The sequence below is a fragment of the Trichogramma pretiosum genome, unplaced genomic scaffold (genome assembly GCF_000599845.2).
Source record: "Trichogramma pretiosum strain Unisexual culture from Peru unplaced genomic scaffold, Tpre_2.0 scaffold95, whole genome shotgun sequence".
Classification (NCBI taxonomy): domain Eukaryota; kingdom Metazoa; phylum Arthropoda; class Insecta; order Hymenoptera; family Trichogrammatidae; genus Trichogramma; species Trichogramma pretiosum.
In genome coordinates this window covers 92518-114729 of record NW_019641618.1, presented here as the reverse complement: position 1 = coordinate 114729, position 22212 = coordinate 92518, and the positions used below count along the sequence as shown (strand labels likewise).

At 33.6% G+C, this 22212-nt stretch overlaps 1 protein-coding gene across 1 annotated transcript in view; it reads right to left on the bottom strand.

Annotated features, from left to right (window-relative positions):
- LOC106656744 (cytoplasmic protein NCK1) overlaps positions 1-20618 on the bottom strand; it is a 54377-nt gene extending 33759 nt beyond the window's left edge. The window contains exons 1-2 of the mRNA XM_014377874.2: positions 20398-20618; positions 9695-9865 (exon numbers count right to left, since the gene is read on the bottom strand). Coding sequence (XP_014233360.1) covers positions 9695-9713 — 19 coding nt within the window. The 5' untranslated portion in view covers positions 9714-9865; positions 20398-20618. The remainder of the gene's footprint in view (positions 1-9694; positions 9866-20397) is intronic.
- Between the last annotated feature and the right edge of the window lie 1594 nt (positions 20619-22212).

Here is a 22212-nt window from a genome sequence, read left to right as displayed (position 1 = left end):
GCCATCATTATTTTTGATCTAGGAGTACGATAAATTTGAAAAAATGCACTTTTTCGATTATTTCTTTTCATAAATTTCGAAAAGTTCATATTCGAGGGCGTGCCGAATGAACAGAAAAAATCTAGAAAATTTTTTGATACTGCCAAAATGTAGGATTTTTTATGAAAAATTCAACCGTATATATTAGTATATACTTTAAAATGATTTTCATATAAAAAAAATGACTTTATCCAAAAAAAACGACATTACGAAAAATTGAAAAATCAAAAAGTGTATTAGTTTCTTCCAGGAAACGGCTAGGTAGAATTAACTATGGAAAAAATTGCATAAAATTATCTGATAGGTTTTTGTCTCACCTTTCCAACGCCGGTTTCAGAAGTTGAAAATTCGCAAGATTCGCTGAGATACAGCTGTTTTTGTACGATGCGGTTTTTAATCATAAAATCCAAAATTCTGAGTTAGCTCAATTTATTATAAACCGGCGAAGCGGAATCTTAAGCTACAAAAACGCATCGTACAAAAATAGTTGTATCTCAGTGAATCTTGCGAATTTTCAACTTCTGAAACCGGCGTTGGAAAGGTGAGACAAAAACCTATCAGATAGTTTTATGCAATTATGTGTTGTATCAAAAAATTTTCTAGATTTTTTCTGTTCATTCGGCACGCCCTCGAATATGAATTTTTCGAAATTTATGAAAAAAAAAATCCAAAAAGTGCATTTTTTTCAAAGTTATCGTACACTTAGGTCAAAAATAACGACGGGGATCGATTCTACACAAAAAATTATGTAAGATAACGTCTTGTTAATATTGATTTTACCCTCAGAGCACAGTACACAATTGAAGTCTTAATTAGCGATGTTGTCCAGTTTTTGCACTACGTTTTTTAACTTCAAAAAGCTATCGACAGCTATTCATCTAGCGACACCAGGTAGACGGCAAACTTCATGTTTTTAGTTTAACTAAAAGATTCTGCCGGTGCTTCCAAAATTAAAAAAAAATTTTCCAAAACGAACCGGTCTAATAACCATGTTATACTCAATATTGTACTATTAGAACGTAATAAAACTATTTTCAATTTTGCAGGATAATTTTATGTGTTTTATATTGAAGAAGTTTTACCCTTTAACTATGTAAGATTCTAAAAAAAATTCGTTTACACGAATATAACATTCGAATTTAGAAAAAAAGGCGAAAAATGAGCATTTTCTTGAGTTTTTTCGGTTTTTTGAGCAAATATGGAATTTTGTTGTCTTAACCTAACTACATTCATCAAATTAAACGTCAAGACTTTTATTTTTTTTCCTAATGATGACTTTAAGAGTTTTCGAGACATAAGATTTAACGTTTTGAATGAAAAAAAAAACAAAAAATCCTAGTCCGCTAACAACGAGATTATATAATTTTATTTTAAAGTCAAAATGAATCTCTATCGTATGTTCTGGTTACAAGACTCCTTTTTCAAGTTTTTAAATAATTGTTTAAGCACATTAAGTCCCAAGGGAACGTTTTTCAATACTTTACTCGGTCACTGTATTTTTCGTGAAAATGGGGTCATAAAAACATGCGAGTAACTAATTGTAATGTAAAATTGAATGCCCTATTAGAATCTCATCTCAGATTTTCGAGAAAACGATCATGTCAAAAGTTAAACTTGATTTTAAAGTATATTGAAAAAATAAAAATTTTCATTTTTGAATTTCCAAATGAAACCATTTGAAATCTAAGAGGTTTCGTGCAAATATCGCGTCCTCTAGAACTAAATTGAAAGTTAGCGGGGTTTAGATTGAAGACAATAAAGTTGAAAATTACTCTTTTCTCTCAAGTCCTTTGTTTTTGAGAAAAATTCTAGAAGTTTTCGTTTATTTTTTCGTGTTTCGACCACCATTTTTTGTGTTTAAACATTAATTTTTTTAATCGGAACGCTTCTCACTTTTAGTTCAGATATTAAGGACGCGATATGTGCACAAAACCCCTGAGATTTGAAATGGTTTTCATTTGGAAACTCGGAAAAATAAAATTTTTTTAGAAATCACGTTTTTTTGGATAAAATTAAGTTTAACTTTTGACTTCATTTTTTCGAAAATCTAATGAGATTTAAAAAGGCATTAAATTTTATATTACAATTAGTTACTCACATATTTTTTTGACCCCATTTTCACGAAAAGTACAATGACCGAATGAAGTGTTGAAAAAACGTCTTCTTGGGACTTAATGGGTTTAAAAATAACTTTAGTTTTCCGACTTTCCAACCGTTAGTATTAATTTTTAGAGACTCTAACGAAACATCGAATATTTAATAAGGAACGTCTTGTAAAAAAATTGAAATCTTCAATCAAGACAACAAAATTCGATATTTGCTCAAAAAACCGAAAAAACTAGAGAAAATGCTCATTTTTCGCCTTTTTTCCTAAATTCGAATGTTATATTCGTGTAAACAAATTTTTTTTTAGAATCTCAAAAAGTAAAAGGGTAAAGTTTCTTCAATATAAAACGCATAAAATTATCCTACAAAATTGAGAATAGTTTTATTACGTTCTAATAGTACAATATTGAGTATAACATGGTTATATGGGGAAAAACGGTTTTTTGAAAACGGGGAGGTTTTAGCGACTACTATTGGGAGTTATAACGATGGGTTTCTTCATTTATAGTCCTAAACTAACTTTTTGAGGGGTAGGAACGAGGATCGGAGGACTTTGGGAAATAAGGACCACCCTAATATACACACACGTAGGGAAAGGTGGGGCAAAGTAGGTAGTGGAAAAAAATGGGTTTTGCTTGTAAAAACAATAAAAAAATGCGCGAGGAATAAATTAATGTGTCCTAGTATTGATTATTTAATAACCAATGATTTTCTTGAGCAAAATTTGCTTAAAAATATTAAAATGATTATAATTTAAAAAGCTGAAAAATAATGCAGTTATTTTTAAAATTTGTTCATGGTTTTAGCATTATTTTTATGCTTGGTATACAAATTTTTTCTTGCGATGAGTATTTGGAACATAAAATTTAATATCTTAACTTTCAATTCTTGCACAAAAAATTTTGACTTTTCTACAAAAATTTTGAAAAATCTTGATAATTTTCAAAAATCCGAGAGGGGCGTTGATGGGGCAACTACAGGAGGCGCATATAGGTTTCGCATGTGAATCGGTCACTACAGTCGTGATTACAGACGTCAACCTTAGTCGTCCGATGTAGACGTTCATAACAAATGAAAAGATTTAGCTTTAGTTTAAATTTAAGTGAAGTTACTAAGTTTAAACATTTAATATGGGAAGAGCGCACGTTAGAAAAGAAAAATCTTGGACCATCAATGATTTGCAGCAAGCCTTTGAAGAGATATCGAAGGGAATGACGATTAATCAGGCTTTATCAACTTATAGCATTCCAAGAGAAACATCGAAAAGAAAATATTTATTGTATAAAGATATTGAACAAACGGATGAAACTATATCTGAGAAAAGTAAGTAGTAACTCTTTCAGTACTTTTATGAATATATACAGTTGTAATGAATACAGGTTTTTTGAGGTTATACCGCTTTATTTACTTTTTGAAAAGGCTCTTAGAATTTCTAATTTATATTTCAATCAACACAACTCAATCTATGAAGAGCATCTTTCTAAAGATCTTTTGCTTCGTACGAGTCTCTACCTCAATAACTGTAATATGAACCTTGTCGGGCTAGGGTGGTCCTTATTTCCCAAAGTGCTCCGATCCTCGCTCCCACCCCTCAAAAAGTTAGTTTAGGACTATAAATGAAAAAAATCCGTTGTTATAACTCCCAATAGTCGTCGCTTAACCCTCCCCGTTTTCGAAAAACCGTTTTTTCCCATATAACTTTACCCTTTTACTGTTTGTAACAAATTTGTATACACAAATATAATGTTCAAATTGAGGAAAAATGGCGAAAAATGAGCATTTCATATTTAGTTAATGTCCACACAATAAAAAGCGTGTGAGTATTAGATGGATAAAAGTAAAGAAAATCGAAAAAATTGAATATTTCAAATGCCGCTATACGGAACTAGGGGGCAATAATCCGGTCGTAACCCATGTCATTTTTTAGCTTTTGGCACACCAAAAAACACCCCGAACAATCAATTCAATTTTCAAAAATTGAAAAAATTTTTCAAAAAAATGTGAAAAAATTCTAGCGTATTCTTTGATCAATTCTAAGAACTTTTTCATCAGTAAAATTTTTTCCTTAGGTCCTTCTTTTTCAAATTAAAAATTCTAGAACGTTTCTAACGAGTTTTGGTGTTCTAACCGCCATTTTGTTTACTTAAACTTTTTTTTTCCAATCTAAACCACGATAACTTTCAGTTTAGGGTCCATGGACGCTTTATCTTCACGCGAGACGCCAGGACTTCAACGATTTCCATGTGAAAATTTAAAAAGAAAAAAAATTTTTTTTTTCAAAACCACGTTTCTTTGGATAAAACCATCCATAACTTTTGACTGGTTCGTTATGTTGAAAATCTGACGCCGGATTCGGAAAGTTCATTAAATTTTGCGTAGATTATGCTTACTCGCAATTTTTTCGGACTCCATTTTCAACAAAAATATAACGCCTCACAAAAGTATCAAAAAAGTGTCCGTCCCGGACTTAATGGGTTAAGCTCGAGATGTGGGTATAGTCGAAAGATTACCGTACATTTTTCCGAATTTTTTTTCCTACGAGACAATTTTCCTAAAAATAATTTTTCTTAATATGCCGTTCCTAAATAAAATTTCCTAAAATCAAAATTCCTAAAAATATATTGAAAATAAGGTATTTATTAAAAAGATGATACAACAATGTTGTGACTGAGGTGCTTCGAATAATCTAATACATTATCATCTTCTTTGTATTGGTGATACTGAAGCACATTTGAAACAATTCGATCTTGAGTTTCACGCCATTCCTTTTTCGGAGCAGATTTTACAGCCCTTCCAAGACTTAACTCAGCAACAGATATTTCTGTGTCGCATTGTTCTGTTTGCATCTCAACCAAGAATGAATATAAATCGGGGTGATTTTTCCCCACTAATAATTTAAACCGATTATGCCAACCTTCGCTGCAATTATTAGTTTTTTGTTCACCGTTCAAACAAGCTTCATATTGATTCTATAATTGTACTGGGTATCTTGGAGGCACAGCTTTTAGTTTGCTGCTCTTGGGACGACCGGTGATATAAGTTTTTCCGAAGTATTTAGCGATAACTGACAGAGCTTCAGGCATCGAAGGCGAGTGAAAGCTTTGCGCACGTCTGCGGTAGGCACAAATGCTAATGCCATCAGCATGTGCGAGTACAATTTGATTTCAGTAGAGGGGTCGGTGTATTCGACTTGTAAGCCATTTTCTTGCACGTGTCGATAGATGCTTTGGCATAAATGGTTGAAACACCCAGCATAAGCAGCATCGGGGAAACCTCGGGTCGATTTTTTTTCAAAAAATACGTTTTGAGACAAAAAAAAATGATTCGAACCACGTCTCTGACGAGTCAGTACACTTCCTTGTAGAATTTTTCAAAAATCCCCAAAAAACAGTGAAAAAAACCACGTTTTTCAACGCTCATTTGTCGCTTGGCACCTCCAAAAATTTTTTTCCGGGCTAAAACTTTAGGAAAAGTCTTTTTTTATGTTGTTTAATAACATATATTTTTTTCAAATTACACCGCTCACACTTTTTCAAAAAAGTAGGAGAATGACCCATATACATTATATATATTGAGGCGTTTCTTATGCGAGCGGCGCAGGTTTCCAAGCTACGTTACAAGTACGCGCGCGTAAGAAACTTAAATTACAAGTACTCGTCCGAGAGTGCTCTCTACACGTGCCTCAATAACGAACGTGAGAGAGGAAGAGAGAATATGTTATGCGCAGAACGCAGTGGGTAAGACGCTCGGGGATTTTGTATTGGTGACTCGCACTAAATAATTACATGTAAAATAAATATGTATGCATTAAATGGGTCAGAAGGACCGTGAAATAACTATAAATATCAGAGTATTATGTGAACAAATAATTATGTTTTATTGAAGATGCAAATTATAGAAATTACTATTATCGGAAATGAAATACAAATGAATTTAATTAATATTCTTGAGTGGAGCAGCAACTCTTCGGTTACTCGCTGATTACTCTTAGAAAGAGGCTTAATCAGGCGTCGTAACCTGTGATGGGTGAATGAGATGGTTGTGACTGAATATAAATTGTTTTACCTTATGCTGTGTCGACGTATTCGGCTCTGCCGACGTGCTGGAGTGCGCCTGATTCTCGTTCGTGTCCCTACGTTAAATTACGAGAGGATGTCACACACGGTACGATAGGATAAAGTAAAAGAAATATAGAATCGTCTATCTAGTCTCAGCATCTAGCACGATTGAAGTAGAACTTAGATTTTGATTGACATATTCTATATGACAAGGAGCTAACGGTATTCAACAAATATGTGAAACCTGGTTCGGCTCTCTTGTACTGAGTTATCTCTGCAATTAGCTAACGGTATTCAGCAAATATGTGAAACCTGGTTCGGCATGTATTGCAGTGATAGGATGGAAAGGAAAACTCCCAAGGATTACTTACATCAAGACGGAGATTCGAGTAAAAATAACACAAATTTATCCCCCTAGACGGTACCTCACGGTTGGATGCACTTGTACTCCGCGAAACACTAATGCACCCACGGCAGTGCAATTACCGCACTTGCGACAATTGCTTACACTGATTATCACTTCACGTTGAACCGATAATCAGTTCAGTCAGCTATTACGAGAGTCGTACAGCACCAAGTGAGTGTTGAACGTGATGTCGCAATAGCTGGACTTAGAAAAATTCGAGGCACTAGTAACGAAAATTGACTAAGTGTCGCGAATTTGAGTGAAAGAAGAATAATAATTGTAATGGTGTAGTAATAATAATAATATAACAATGTAATAAAAATAATAATGAATGCGCTGCGCCCTTGACCTAGCTTTTATAGGCATGCCGGCGGGTCACATTCGGGGGTCGCTCTCGTGCGCTCGTCTCCTTCTCTCGCGTATTTCGCGGAGTGGGATGCAGTGCGTAGGCTCCTCACTGCGCGCGCGTGCAAGTTGGTGAGTGAGTAGGGGAAGCTCGCGTCTCGCTGCTCTCTCTCGTCTCTCTCTCGTCTCGCGCGCGTCGTAAGCGCGTAACTTGACGATTTTTCATTTTAGCTCCGTTGCAATATATACCTGGTACATAACTTGTAAATACAAGGTATATACATTATATCGACGGTGCTTATGAAGAAAATCCCCATTTGTAAAACTGCAGCATAATAGTTTTTTGATGTAAGAATAACCCCACTTTTTTAAATCTAATCATTACAAGTTTTTGGAAAAGTTTGAATTACGAATCGAATTAGTGATTTTTATCGCTGCATTTTGATAAAAAAGAGAATTTCTTCGCTATAGGAATTTGTCTACATTTAAACAAGAGATAGTCTTCGTTAGCACTGACGATATATACCTGGTATATACCTTGTGAAAACTTATTTTATATTTCTTGCTTTCTTAAAAATTCTTTCAAAACTCTGACTAAACCGAGCAAGCGAGGTAATTCGCTAGTATGGATTAAAGTGAGTTTAATATATTTAAAATGAACAAAACTAAAAACAACAATTTATCTTTTTTTTCTCGATTTTTCGTGAAACGTTTTTTCGCTATATCTTCGGCCCTGTTTGTCATAAAATGTTCTTAATATAACCAAATCAAAGGTTATTTTGTACTCTTCAAAGCTAAATAACTTTTTATGGGGGTTACGACGGCTTTAATGAGAGTAAAATGACACAAACTGTTAGAAAAATGACAAAAATCTAATATTCTCATATTTTTTCAATGTTTTTTAGCATCTAATATTCTCATATTTTTTCGATGTTTTTTAGTATGACCTCAATCTTGCCTTACTACTGCTCACTCAAAAAAAAAGTGAATTCGTCAGCTCCCACAACCGATACACAATCTTTTTCCAATATTTTATCGCGTTTACTAAATTTAAACAACAAATGAGTTGACCTTCAAATGACCTTCAATGACCTTAATATGTCCAAATTTAGTCAAAATGACCTAGGATTCTAATTCAGCGATCCTCAAAACATAAATGTGATATTTTTCGGATTTTAATATTTAATTCTCCGAGTTTGACCTTCAAAAGACCTTAAAGATAAGGTCGTAAAGGTCATCTGACTTCAGATTTGAATTCAGCTTCCTCAAAAACCTACATAGGAATTGTTTTAGATTTTCAAACTTTTTTTTCGTGATTTGACCTTAAAATGACCTTCAAATAACCTTAAATCGATTTGATGATGAAAAACTGACACCAGATTCAGATTCAGCTACCCCAAAAACATAATGTCCACAAGGTCCGGTCTCTAGAACTGAACATTTTTTTTGTATGCCTGTGTAATGGATATGCTATGAGTAACAAAATATGTCTTTGAAGTTTAAATTTATGCAATTCCTTGTCTGGCTTGCTTTTACAATGTTTGTCAAGGGCTCGAAGGGGGCTCAAATAAATATATATTTCTATTTGTAGCATTAAGCTGAAAAATTTTTTTTTCAGAAATCAGGCATGAAAACTTTTTTTAATACCCCATTTGAAAGTACTTTTTCCAGTTAAATACTTAAATTAACTGGTATAAGTCTATAAACCTTCAGCGATAAGTATTTGGGGTATTTAAATGGTTTGCCGTAAGATTTTAAGTGTTTGCATTACACAACTAAGTTGTATGTCATTTCATTTTCTTCGATGGATCATTATCCATCAACGCAACCTCAAGCTAAGCATAAGATCAACTTTGACTATTTCCACATACAATTTAATAAATTATTTTATTCATGAATGATTATTTTTGATAAATTTTAATAAAATATTCTATTAAATTGTATGTGGAAGTAGTCAAAGTTTATATTATGCTTAGCTTGAGGTTGCATTGATGGATAATGATCCATCAAAGAAAATAAAACCACATGAAATTTAGTCGTGTCATGCAAACACTTGGAATCTTACGGTAAACAGCTTAGATATCCCTAAATGCTTATCGCTGAAGGTTTATTGACTTATACCAGTTAATTTGAGTGTTTGTAAGTATTCAACTGGACAAAGTACTTTCAAATGGGGTATTGAAAAAGGCTCTTATTCCTGTTTTCTGAAAAAAAAATTTTTTCCACTTTTTCAGCTCAATACTAAATAGAAATATATAATTATTTAAGCCCCCTTGGAGCACTTAGTAAAACACAAGACAATAATTGCAAGCACTTGGACTCAATTTAGATATTGCATGCTTCAAGAGTCAATAGAGTCTCAGAATTTAATTGTTTTTCGTCTAAAATAAAAGAAATATTGGGTGTCCCGAAGTTCTTGCGTATATAAATATTCATTTCAGTACATCAAATGAGTTGTTTATAAATACTCTTTCGAAAATTCACAACAGGGCCATTAGTTATTTTTCATCTTTGAAATGCACGAGAAATAAAAAAAAGTCAAGCCAGCATTAATATGCGCAATAACGGAATCACTAAATAAAAAAAATACTTTAAGCTGTGGAGATTCTATGAAAAGTTAAATTTTAAAATTAGATTGTTTCAAAAGTCTATGCAAAGTAAGTGACATCGAATACACATATGGATTAATTAAAAAAGGAAATTTTCGTTATCTAAATTACTTCAGATTAATTATTCTTACCATGCTTCATCGCTGCCATGTGAACCTAATGAAGTATTCAAGTACTAAATATTAACTGTTATGATTACTTGTATTTCTCACTGCTAGTATCGAAATTGTTCATCCCATCAAATAATTTCAATTTAATCTCCATTTTTCTTCAGAAATCGTTCATCAACCCAGAAATCTTATCTAAAATATAAATTATTTGATTATCATAAAGTTATGAAACATTTATTTTTACGCTAAAATGTGTAGAGTAGACTACTTCTTATTTCCTGAGGTGTTTCGATTTTCGCTTCAAACCTTGATATTGGTTCTCAAGGCATGAAAACTGGGGACCGGTAATTAGAGGTATCAGTTAATGGATTACCTGTCTCGACAAAAAACACGCACACACATACATGTGTTATGATTTTGAAAATTATAGGTATCTAGGCTACTTGTTAAGTTACTTTAGGTTACATAATATACGTCTGCGATACTTGAGAAATAAAACAATCCTTCATTATTCGATATTAGCAGCCGGTGTGATCGGTGCCCTCACGAAGATCATGCCCAACTCTGGCGGACCCAGAAGCAGCCGACGCAAGCTGTATGCTCACGTCGTCGACTCCATACTCCTGTATGGAGCCCCCATCTGGAGCTCAGCAGCACAAAAGCGAGTTTACACTCGCCAGGCGGAGTCAGCCCACCGACAAGCCTGCCTGCGTGTGATAGGAGGCCGACCGCATGTCTCCTACGAGGCCACATATGTCCTTGCCGGCATACCACCGCTGGTCCTTCTTGCGGACGAGCGAGCGCGACTTTACGGCCGCCTCCGAGAGGACGCAAAGGACGAGGAACGCTTGGGATTTTGAAAATTATATGTATCTAGGCTACTTGTTAAGTTACTTTAGGTTACATAATATACGTCTGCGATACTTGAGAAATAAAACAATCCTTCATTATTCGATATTAGAAGATTATATACTATAGCTGGTACTCATTTGTTAATGATATCGGATAAAAATTTCAAGTTTGTAATAAAAAAATATTGAGTGCAATTTAAGTTATTCGTATAATCTTATTTAATAAGGAGAAATTTATTTGACTAATGAATTAAAATTTTAAATGTAAATTTATCAGTTTCAATAAATAAAATTCATAGTTGTTATTCTACTTATAAAAAAGAGAACGGCCGAAAAGTGAGACTGCGTAAAACAGCATCTACGTTCCTATCTACCTAAAGCAAATCTTCGTTCATTAGAACTTACAATCTTTGAAGTCAATATAGTTAGACTTACAATAGAAGTTACAATCTTTGAATCTTTAAACCGTTGAATTCGAATTTTCAGAGAAACTATGAACACCTATAACTTCAGTTCTAGAGCACTTAAAAAGTTTTTAGACTAACCAAATTAAAGGTTATATTATGTTCTTTAAGACTATACTACTTTATTTAGGACTTCGTTTGGGTTTAATATGTGTAAAGTAAACTGAGAAAAAATCGATATTTTTCATTTATCTTGCAATTTCCGAGAGCCTCTAAACCCATATAACTTTGGTTCTAGAGCACTTAAAAAGTTTGAAAAACAATCAAAGTAAAGATAATTTTGTTTTCTTTGAGACTAAGCTACTTTAAATATAGGCCAAAGTGTAAAATGAAAAAATAAGAAATACGTGTGCTTTTTTTTATTTGTAAATATGTAGCAAATTAATGAATGAATAAATGAATAAATGAATTATATGATAGAAAAGTCTCAAGAATATTTTTATCATTCAATAATGATCAATACTTCGTGATAGAATATTTGAAAATAAGAAAAAGCATAGTTATTCGAATTTTTGTACATTTTATTTAAATCTATTCTTAAAGTATCACTCGTATTTCTTATTTTCATGTGTCACGAATCCCTGGTCCAGATTTCAAAATTTCTAGATGTCGACCCAATACAGCGCATGCGCAATATCACTTGAAAAAATTTGTGCCTCATATGTTGTTTTCGAAATTGCCGCCAAGTAATTGACTGGCGAAAACGCCAATAGGTGTCGCATAGTGGCTTATAGCAATTCTTGCATGAATTATCTCAATCGTCATCTATACAAGTACAGGGTGTATTCGAAAGCGCAATTATTGTATTGTGACATCCGAGTTAACGAATATCACAGTTTTTTAATTTAGAGATTCTTCGTCACAGAAATAGTTAAAAGGGAGTGATTGAAATAATAACATGTGTACAAGTATTGTTATAATTATTAAATGACTTACATAAATATATTTAAATTCACTCTGATCGCATACACACTCCAAATCTGGCTTCCTCTTGGCTCGATGATAATCTTCTCGTACGCTGTCCCGAACGATGTTGAATCAACGATCTTCAGAGGATGAACTACAATAACTTGGGCACCCACTTAACTTGCTTAGAAAAGACTTTAATTTCAAGAACTATTTAGACTTTAACTTTTAACTAGACTTTGACTTTGACTCTATGTTCTTCTGAATAAAACTTTAGACTGGACTTAGATTTGAACTCTATGTAGGGCTTATAGATGCGACACTTGCACTTAGACTGCATGAGTCAACGGTTTCTGGACAACAAGCCAGCAGCTGACCGTCTGCCTCGGCAGAGGTGCAGCTAGGTTGTCTCTTCTCTAATACTTGCGTTGTTACTGCTCCAAGTCTAAATAGAGAATAAGGGCTCGATTGTCTTAGAGTAGGCCTTTTTATAAGGCTCTATGGTTGGTCCCTTTCTCCCAGCTCAGACCCAAAGATAAGTCTTCGCGACTCTAGAATCTTCTCCCAAGTTTGTCGATGGTCCACATCTCTTATTAGATCATAAAACACGTGTTATACATTCGTGTGTTCTAATCATAAATTCCTCAAGATAGAAAGAGTTTTATTATCCTGTAACTTTAGATATCTGATCTTTTGTATTATTACACATTATAAAAATTCAAGCTTTGCTCAGATTTCTTTATGATGCACTTTTTAATCAATAATTTCATGCACATGGCTATAATACAGCACATATGCGTTATAATAGTAATGTACGTAGTATATGACAGGATAGCCATGTTTTCCATACCGACTGAAGGTTTGGCTTATGCGAAGGTGAAAATGAACCAAATGATGACGAAAATGATAATTTTGACTATTTTGTTAAGTACGATCGCGAATATATACCCGAAAATGAAATATTATACAACAATGACTTTTATTCTTTGATAAAAGACTTCACAGGATTGCCTAGTCACATAGTTAAAAACACCCCATTGAACGGTCGTAAACCTATAGATTATTTTGAACTGATCATGGATGATAATTTATTAGAAGTCATTGACCGAGAAACAAATCTCTATCAGTTTCAAAATCCTGAACCAGACCGCCAAAAAATGAAAGCTTGGAAAAATTTAGGAAACGACGAGTTGAAAAAATTCTTGGGCTTAACTATTTTGATGGGGCACGTCAAAAAAGTTGCCCTCGACGATAACTGGAGCCTCAATTCGTCGTTGGTTACTCCTATATTCCACCAAACAATGCCTCGAAATCGGTTCGAACAAATTCTACAATTTTTACATTTCCAGAATAATGAAACCCTCTTGAATCACCCATTGAAAAAAATCAAAACCATCATTCATGATCTGAATACAAAATTTGCAAACTTTCTCCAGACAGGGAGAAACTTAAGTTATGAGAAAAATCATATGATCTTATATTGGCGTGATTAATCATACGATTTTTTATATGATTTTGCTTCCTCATAGAGAAAGCTTTGTGATGGGCTCCATTTCGGCTTTTTTATAGAATCATCGTAGGATATATTTAATGATATTTCTATATACTAGATCGAATTTCTGACACATGTTGGTAAGCATGGGTGTGTGTGTGTTTTTTTTTCCTACTCCACCCCATTCGGACACTCACCGGAATCCGCCGTTAGGCATTGCTTCGGTGAGGCCGGGGTTAGTTGAGCATTTCTGCTACTTCTGTTAGTCGTTGTTTTCCATACATCCCCCATCCGTCGCATAGTGATATGCGACGATTAGGGGTACAGGGACTCATCTTTTTTCTACTTGGTGAACCTCCGATCCTGCGCGATGTCATCGTCGATTGTCGTATCCCCTTCTTCAGAGCCGTCTGCGTGGACACACATTGCTGACATCTCCTCCTGAGTTAGGCATCTTCTTTAGAACTCGCTGTCTAGTGCCATCTTGTGAGTGTGGTTCTCGCTTCCGGCGCTACCCTGTGAGTGCTCCTCCTTTTATTGTAGTCGTCTTGTGAGTGTGGTTCTCGCTTCAGATGCCATCATGCGGCCGCAAACGAGCCTAAGCTCCCGCATCCGGCGCCCTCTTGTGAGTGTGGTTCTCGCTTCCGACTTCATCATGGGAGTGTTGTGCTCCATCTATTGCCAGCCTTGTGAGTCCTCGCCTCGGGCTCCTACTTATGGTTATCCTATCGCTTCCAGCTCGCACAGTGATCGGGGTTTTTTTACCGTTTCGGAGGCTGATGACATAGCCCGAGTCTTCTTTTTGAGTGGTACTCGCTCCACCTCGGGCACGGACTCGACTACACCAGGCGAAAAAACGAACCTCGAAAATTCGTCCGGTGGGGATCGAACCCACGCCCTACGGCGTACCTTGTATCAGCAGGCAAGAACTATACCCACTGAGCCAAGGAGGCCGATGTGTGTGTGTGTGTGTGTGTGTGTGTGTGTGTGTGTGTGTGTGTGTGTGTGTGTGTGTGTGTGTGTGTGTGTGTGTGTGTGTGTGTGTGTGTGTGTGTGTGTGTGTGTGTGTGTGTGTGTGTGTGTGTGTGTGTGTGTGTGTGTGTGTGTGTGTGTGTGTGTGTGTGTGTGTGTGTGTGTGTGTGTGTGTGTGTGTGTGTGTGTGTGTGTGTGTGTGTGTGTGTGTGTGTGTGTGTGTGTGTGTGTGTGTGTGTGTGTGTGTGTGTGTGTGTGTGTGTGTGTGTGTGTGTGTGTGTGTGTGTGTGTGTGTGTGTGTGTGTGTGTGTGTGTGTGTGTGTGTGTGTGTGTGTGTGTGTGTGTGTGTGTGTGTGTGTGTGTGTGTGTGTGTGTGTGTGTGTGTGTGTGTGTGTGTGTGTGTGTGTGTGTGTGTGTGTGTGTGTGTGTGTGTGTGTGTGTGTGTGTGTGTGTGTGTGTGTGTGTGTGTGTGTGTGTGTGTGTGTGTGTGTGTGTGTGTGTGTGTGTGTGTGTGTGTGTGTGTGTGTGTGTGTGTGTGTGTGTGTGTGTGTGTGTGTGTGTGTGTGTGTGTGTGTGTGTGTGTGTGTGTGTGTGTGTGTGTGTGTGTGTGTGTGTGTGTGTGTGTGTGTGTGTGTGTGTGTGTGTGTGTGTGTGTGTGTGTGTGTGTGTGTGTGTGTGTGTGTGTGTGTGTGTGTGTGTGTGTGTGTGTGCGCGGCTGTATGTCTGTGTAGAGTGATTCCTCGATAACGGTAGCACGTATCGTGACGAGGGAGGGCTTATTTTGTTCGTTATGATGTAAGGATGAAGCCAGAAAATTGTATTTAGCGATAAACGAAGAAAAAAAAATTTTTTTTTCGATTTAAAAAAAATTTTTTTTTTACGGAAAGAATTTTTTTTGCGGGAAATTGATGTTTTCTTCCTTTTTCTCCCTCATAGAGGAAGTTTTGTGATGTGCTCCACTTAAGCTTTCATATATAATTATCGTAGGATATATTTAATGATATTTCTATAAACTAGATCGAATTTCTGACACATTTTGGCATGTATGTGGGTGTATGCGGCTGTATGGCTGTATAGAGTGATTCCTCGATAACGGTAGCACGTATCGTGACGGGGGAGGGCTTATTTTTTTCGTTATGACATAAGGACGAAGCCAGAAAAATTCATTTATCGATAAACGTAACGTTTTTTTTCTATTTAAGAAGAAAAATTTTTTTTTTTGCATTGTTTATTTGAGAAACCCGATAAAGCTGAGAGACGCTTTCGTTTCGTGAAGACGCAGTGACAAATTGACAATATTTTATAGCACAAGAGCCTAAAAGAAGCGGCAAAGTTGCGATTTTTGGGTTAGAGTGCTATACAAAATGTTTATTCGATAACTGCTGAAAGGTCGAGTGTTCGAGTCTCTGAACAATTCTATAATTTGTTATGCGCAATGCTGCATATACACTTAACAGGCCAAAATTAACTATACGTATGAAAAATTGCATAAATGCGTTACTTTCGAATTTTCCCTGCGTTTACTTTTCGGTTATAATATTAGTTAAAAATATAACTTCAATAATATTGGAAAAAAATTAGATTACAATTATAAAAGAATGCGAAAAGACAATACTAATATTTCAAAGTTAAAAAAAAATATGAGGAAGCTACTTGCCAATACATTGGCAGCGGTTTTCCCATGATGCACACCATGATGGAAGCAAACCCTTATAATCATCATGAGTGTAAAGAACTCTTTACGAGCCAGACTTACATTACCCAGAGACAAAGCGCTTTGCACAGTACTATAAAATTTTGTACGATACTCGTGCCATGGGGACACTTTTCGGCCCAGCTATTAAAACGCGTTTAAAGATTTTGATGCACAAAAATGAGTAATTTCCACACGCTACGAGCAGGCAGCGAAAGTGGTCGGATTGCTCAGTATTCAACTCACTCGCAAAGGGTTAAATAAAATTCAGAAAAATAAACCAACAATTGATTTTAATAGGTTTTTACCTCAGCTTTTTACTGGTAAGGTCGAAAATGCAAAAATATATCTCTATAACCTCAATAAATGGACTTGAAGATAAAACACGTTGTAACTTCTAGAGTTCTACTGTGATAGACTTTCTAACTAGCTAGATCGAAAGATCTCGCGGTTTTACAGAAATAATAACTCTGAAAAAAGGGACTTTTTCGATTTTCTCGAGCGGTGAAGAGGTAAAGAGCGTGCGGTCGGCTGCGCCGCGGCCTGTTTTTGCGGAACACTTTACGTTTCTTTATCTATCACACGTTAGGCTTTCGCCATAAAAATAAACAAATACGTGTTTTTTGCGTTTTTTTTTCTCATCTTCCTAATGGTGCAATTAGTTTTTGGAAAATTGGATTTTTGAACACGTAAATTAACTTTTTTGATTAATAATTTCATTATTTTCGTTTTATTCGCAAAACAAAGCAAATTTTTCAAAAACTTATTCCACCATCGGGAAGACGAGGCAAAAATACACAAAAACCATGTATTTGTTCATTTCCACGGCGAAAGCTTAATGCGTGAAAGGTAAAGAAACGTATAGTATAGCAAAAAAACAGGCCGTGGCGCTCGAAAACTGCCGACCACGCGCTCTTTCCCTCTTCACCGCTCGAGAAAATCGAAAAAGTCCCTTTTTTTAGAATCATTTCTTGTGTAAAATCGCAAAATCTTTCGATCTAGCTATCCAGAAAGTCGATCGGAGTTTAACTCTGGAATTAACAGCGTGTTTTATCTTCAAGTCCATTTTTTAAGGTTATGGAGGCATATTTTTGCATTTTTAACCTCATCAGTAGAAAGCTGAGGTAAAAACCTATCGAAAAAATGTGTTGGTTTATTTTTCTGAATTTTATTCAACGCATTGCGAGCGAGTTGAAAAATGAGCAATCCGTCAGTTTTCGCTGCCCGCGCTTGGCGATGGGGCATTATTCACGTTTTTACCCATATATGAAGGAACATCATCTGAGATATTTAAAATATATTTAGCTGAGATCTTCGTAATGCTCTACTTTCTAACATCAAACCCATTTATGACTGCCCAAAAGTGAAGAGAAACTTAAAATGTGATCAAAGCTCAAGGATGAGTACAACGTAATTCCATTAAAATGACTATATCTGCGATAGTTTTAATCAAATTAATACACAATTTAAAACGATTCTCTTATAGCTACAGAATATAAAGAAACTACAAAATTTTTTTAAAATTTGCTCTGGAAATACTATACCTCCTGGTTCAAATACAAAAATAGTAAATCTGTACAAGTGTTGTGAGTTTTAAACATTTTTTAAACCTCATACTATTTTACTTATCATAAAATTTTTTACAAATAATAAAAAGCTTTAAAAAAGGAAAGCAAAAAAAATTATCATACATAATTTACAGCACAATGCACAACATTTTTTTTTTTTAATCATTTTTATTCAACTCAATAATTGTATTGCATGTTAATTAAATGAAAAAATATTTTTTTCAATTTAAACTATCATTTTTACGTACATACATCTAGGTAATACTTTCATTCAGACAATTGATGTGTCAATGAATTGCTCAACCAGTAGAGTCTGGGGAAGTTTGGTTCAAATATCTTTCTTATCTATGAGATAACTTGGAAAATTAATCAAAAAATATAGAAAATAGGTTTTTAAATTAATATTAATTTATATAGTCAGCTCAAAAAATACTAACAAAGAGAGTCTTTCATCTTTGGGTCACAGATCCTTACCAAACTTGTTCCGGGGTCTTCTTGTATATAATAATAAAGCCACCTATAGTTACTTTATTCCAATGAGCCCTGTAAACCATTATAAAGCACCATGAAGTATAATATAATATAATATAATGTATAAAATACCATATATTAGAGTATAAGGGTAGCAGGTTTACACAGTCAGGTCTAACTGACTGAGAAGTATTTATACTTTGAGTTTTTAAAGTCTAAAACACCTTTTCAATCAATAAACAATTTAACTCAATTGGTTTGCTGTGTAAGTTTTGAAGAGCGCATCAATTTGAGTTAAAATTTATGCATTTATCAACTAATATTTATATTAAATCATGTAAAAATGTTTTCATTCATAAAACTTACTGTTTTTTCTTTCTCATCTATTTCTGACACTCACCTGGAATGAATCTGAATCCAGATGAGTGTCAGGAATAGGTGAAGAGAAGGGATTTATGAGTTATACAAATAAAAACATTTTCATATAATTTACATCAATATTTATTGTTCGGTACGTTAACTTTAGCTCAAATTATTATGCTCTTCAAAACTTACACAGCAAACGAATTGAGTTCAATTGTTTATTGTTTGCAAAAGTGTTTAGAATGCATAAAATTTCATGTACAAATATTTTTGAAAGAGCTAGACTTGACCCGTACAAGGCCTGATACCAATAAGTGGTATTTTTTAACATTATATTATATTTAATACTTATTTCTGCTCTATAACTCTTTCCGGGGCCCATTGGAATAAAGTAACCATAGGGGGCTTTATTATTATGTACAAGAAGACCCCTAAACAAGCTTGGTAAGGATCTGTGACCCAAAGATGAAAGGCTCTCTTTGTAAGTAAAAGAAAAGATTTAAAAAAGTATATATTTTGGTAACAATAAAGTATTGAACCAGATAATTTCTTACCTGGTATTTTGACATAACATCTGAATTTTTCAATAAAGTTATTAAATAATCAAGTATAAATACTAGCATTTTTACAATTTAGGAATTAAATTAATTTTTTGCACAAGATATAATGATTTCTTTCTTTTTCAAAGTAGTTATAAAGTGCTTCACACAGCGCTAATAGTATATGATACAAGCAAAAGCTGTTCTGGGCAAAGGCTTCTATTGCCAAGTTCTATTGAGGTAATGGTTTACTTTTACCTAGACAGATATTCTTACTTGATTTCATTTTATCCATAACATGTACTTGTACATATATGCATACGTAATTAATTTATTTTATCATTGCAATACAAATACCTTATTTAGAGTACATAACTTGCTTTGAATATTATTTCATAATTTTTTTTAAAATAATGTAATAATTAAAAGCTATTATTACTAATAACTGTATGAAATAAACTCCACTAATTTGGAATTTCTCATTACTTCTAAGAGTGTTCAAATGTTTGATCATAATACAGAATAATGCAGAATATCATAATACAGAAAAATGAAAATAAAATCAGTTTTACAAAAAAACTATTTGAGAAATTTAATTCAACCTTTAAATAAATAAAAAAAAATGTATAGTGGTCATATTAAAAGTTTAAAAAAACCCAACAACATATTCGGGTATGAAATAATTTCATGTACAAAAAATTCAAAAATCATTGTAGATTTTTTTAAATAGTGGTTGTTTACAAGTGAACTTCTACTACATTATTTTTCATTACTTGTATATTTAAAGTCAAATTACAATTTTTATCATATTGACATTTTCAAGTTCAAATAATTCAACATATATTTAACTGAAATTATTTAGGTGTATAATAGATATGCTATTTTAAGCGTGTCAATTAAATTGCTATTAATTTATTATTTTTAAATACACAAATGATGAAATCAATTTTATTATTAAACTGCTTTTGAATAATGATTAAAATTCATTTTTAAAACAAAAATTTAATTAATCATAACAGAAAAATTTTTATTCTAACTTATTTCTAGTATAACTTTTCATAGTTACATTAACAATGCAATTTTAATTCAATAAGAAAAATGTAATCTATTAAAATCTATTGATAAAGGAATACATTAAATATTCAAAATAAATATAATTTTTTGGGTTTCAGAAATAAGTAATTTGTGATAATAATATGGTTATTGATGTTTTCATTTTTATTTATAACTGAACAGAAATGTTTCTTTCACACATGCCAATGAAAGATAAGTGTGTCCTGGAATTGTAAAAAAATAACTAAAGGCATTCCTACTTACTTACTATTTCACAATAATTAATATTTTCCTTGATTAATTAAAAAAATTTTGGTATCTGTTAATTTTGCTAACTTTCTAATAATATTACCTTGTATACAACAATTTTAATAATCAATAATTACTTGCCATTTCTGAAAATTTTTTGATCTCAATGTTGTGCACCTGGCTTGAATGAGTCAATGTTATCAACTTGAGCACATTGAAAATAAAACACGATCGTTGAACAAACTAGTTGAGTATTTTGAATTAAAAAGGTATACAATACAATAATATTGAAAGATTGAGCTTTCATTGATTTTTCGAGTAGAGTTTCACAGTGCCCGGCCTTTCATAGCATGGCTTTTCACTAAACCGAAATAGCGATAAGAATATGGGATTGTAACCAGCCGACTATATTAAAATCTTCAAGATTCGACCTAAATCGCAAGGGCTTATATAATTTTTATATATTTCCAATTAAAATTATTTTATAATTTTTTATTATCTAATATATCCCTTATTACAATTTTTATACAGGATTCCTATAGGATTCCAGTAGGAATTTCGCAGGATCCTATAGGAAATTTTTATAAGAGATTAGTTTATATACATATCAATTATAACATGTTCTAATGTAATACATATTCGAAATGATTATTGCGGTAATGAACGCTATACCTAACTATTAATTGTCATTCTTAAGTACTTCCTCTTAGAGAAACAATATTTTACATAATTATGCATAAGACAAACCATTAAAATCAAAGAGCAACTGCAAAGTATTCCTTATAATCTCTTAATATCTTAAAATGGCTGACATTCCATATAAGAGCAATTCTTTAAATAAAACGCATTTTTGGAGGTAGAATCATGGCAAATTTTTTTTTCAACCTACGCAGATACGGACCACCGGGAAATCTTTTTAGGGGTCCTAGGAACATGTAAAAACATAGGAACTATTGACATTGCAATAGTGCTTAATTTTATAGCTACTTTTGTGATTTAGTGGACGAAAAACCATTTTTTTCTCGTAAATACGGCTAATTACTCAATTTTTGAGTCGCTAAAAAAGTATCAAAACTCATTTCAAAAAAATAGCTGACTACTGTGTTCGATAGGAAATTTCCTCAGCTTTTTGATGGTGGTATTAGATTTTCCGACACATCGCTCATTCACCGAGAAAATTGCCATCAAACATGCCGAGATAAATATCTCGAAAAATTCGATCTGCTATCTTTCTTTTATGATTTGAAGACTCAAATGATAGGTGAAGAGAAGATATGATTACTAGTACACTGGGTTAACAACGATTCTGTCCGATGGAACACCGGAATTTCCTATGCTTAAACACGTTTCACCACTCTATTAGACCAGACAGAATCTATGTTAACCCAGTGTGTATTTCAAACACGCTTCGCGCGTGTTAATTTTTTCATTTGTGTATCGGTTAGTTTAAGATTCAGAAATAGTAAGTTTCTAACGTGCTTCGCCCGCGTCAATTTTTTCATTCGTATTTCGAGTTTCCTTGGGTATTAACTGTGTGTTGATAGTTAGTATAGCGCAGGCGCTGATCGTATCGAGTCGGCTCTCATCGAGCGTCGCCATATGTTTCAGTTAATCAGAGACCGTTTTACGATGCTTCACTTTGATGTCCATCTCTTTTTTGTAGGTAAAAAAAATAGAGAGAGAGAAATAGGATTCTTTGTTATATTTGCATACTCTGGAATAACACACCATAGATTTTTATTACAACATCCATATGAAAAATAGCAAATATTATATGGATTTGAACAAAGACAATTTTTAAAATGTTGGAGCATGAAAATTAAATGGGTAAAATACCTGAAGCGAAACTTCAGAAATCTTTTCCTTGGTTAAAATTTCTTTCTGGAATTGTTCTAAACTATTTTTAATTTTTGACTGG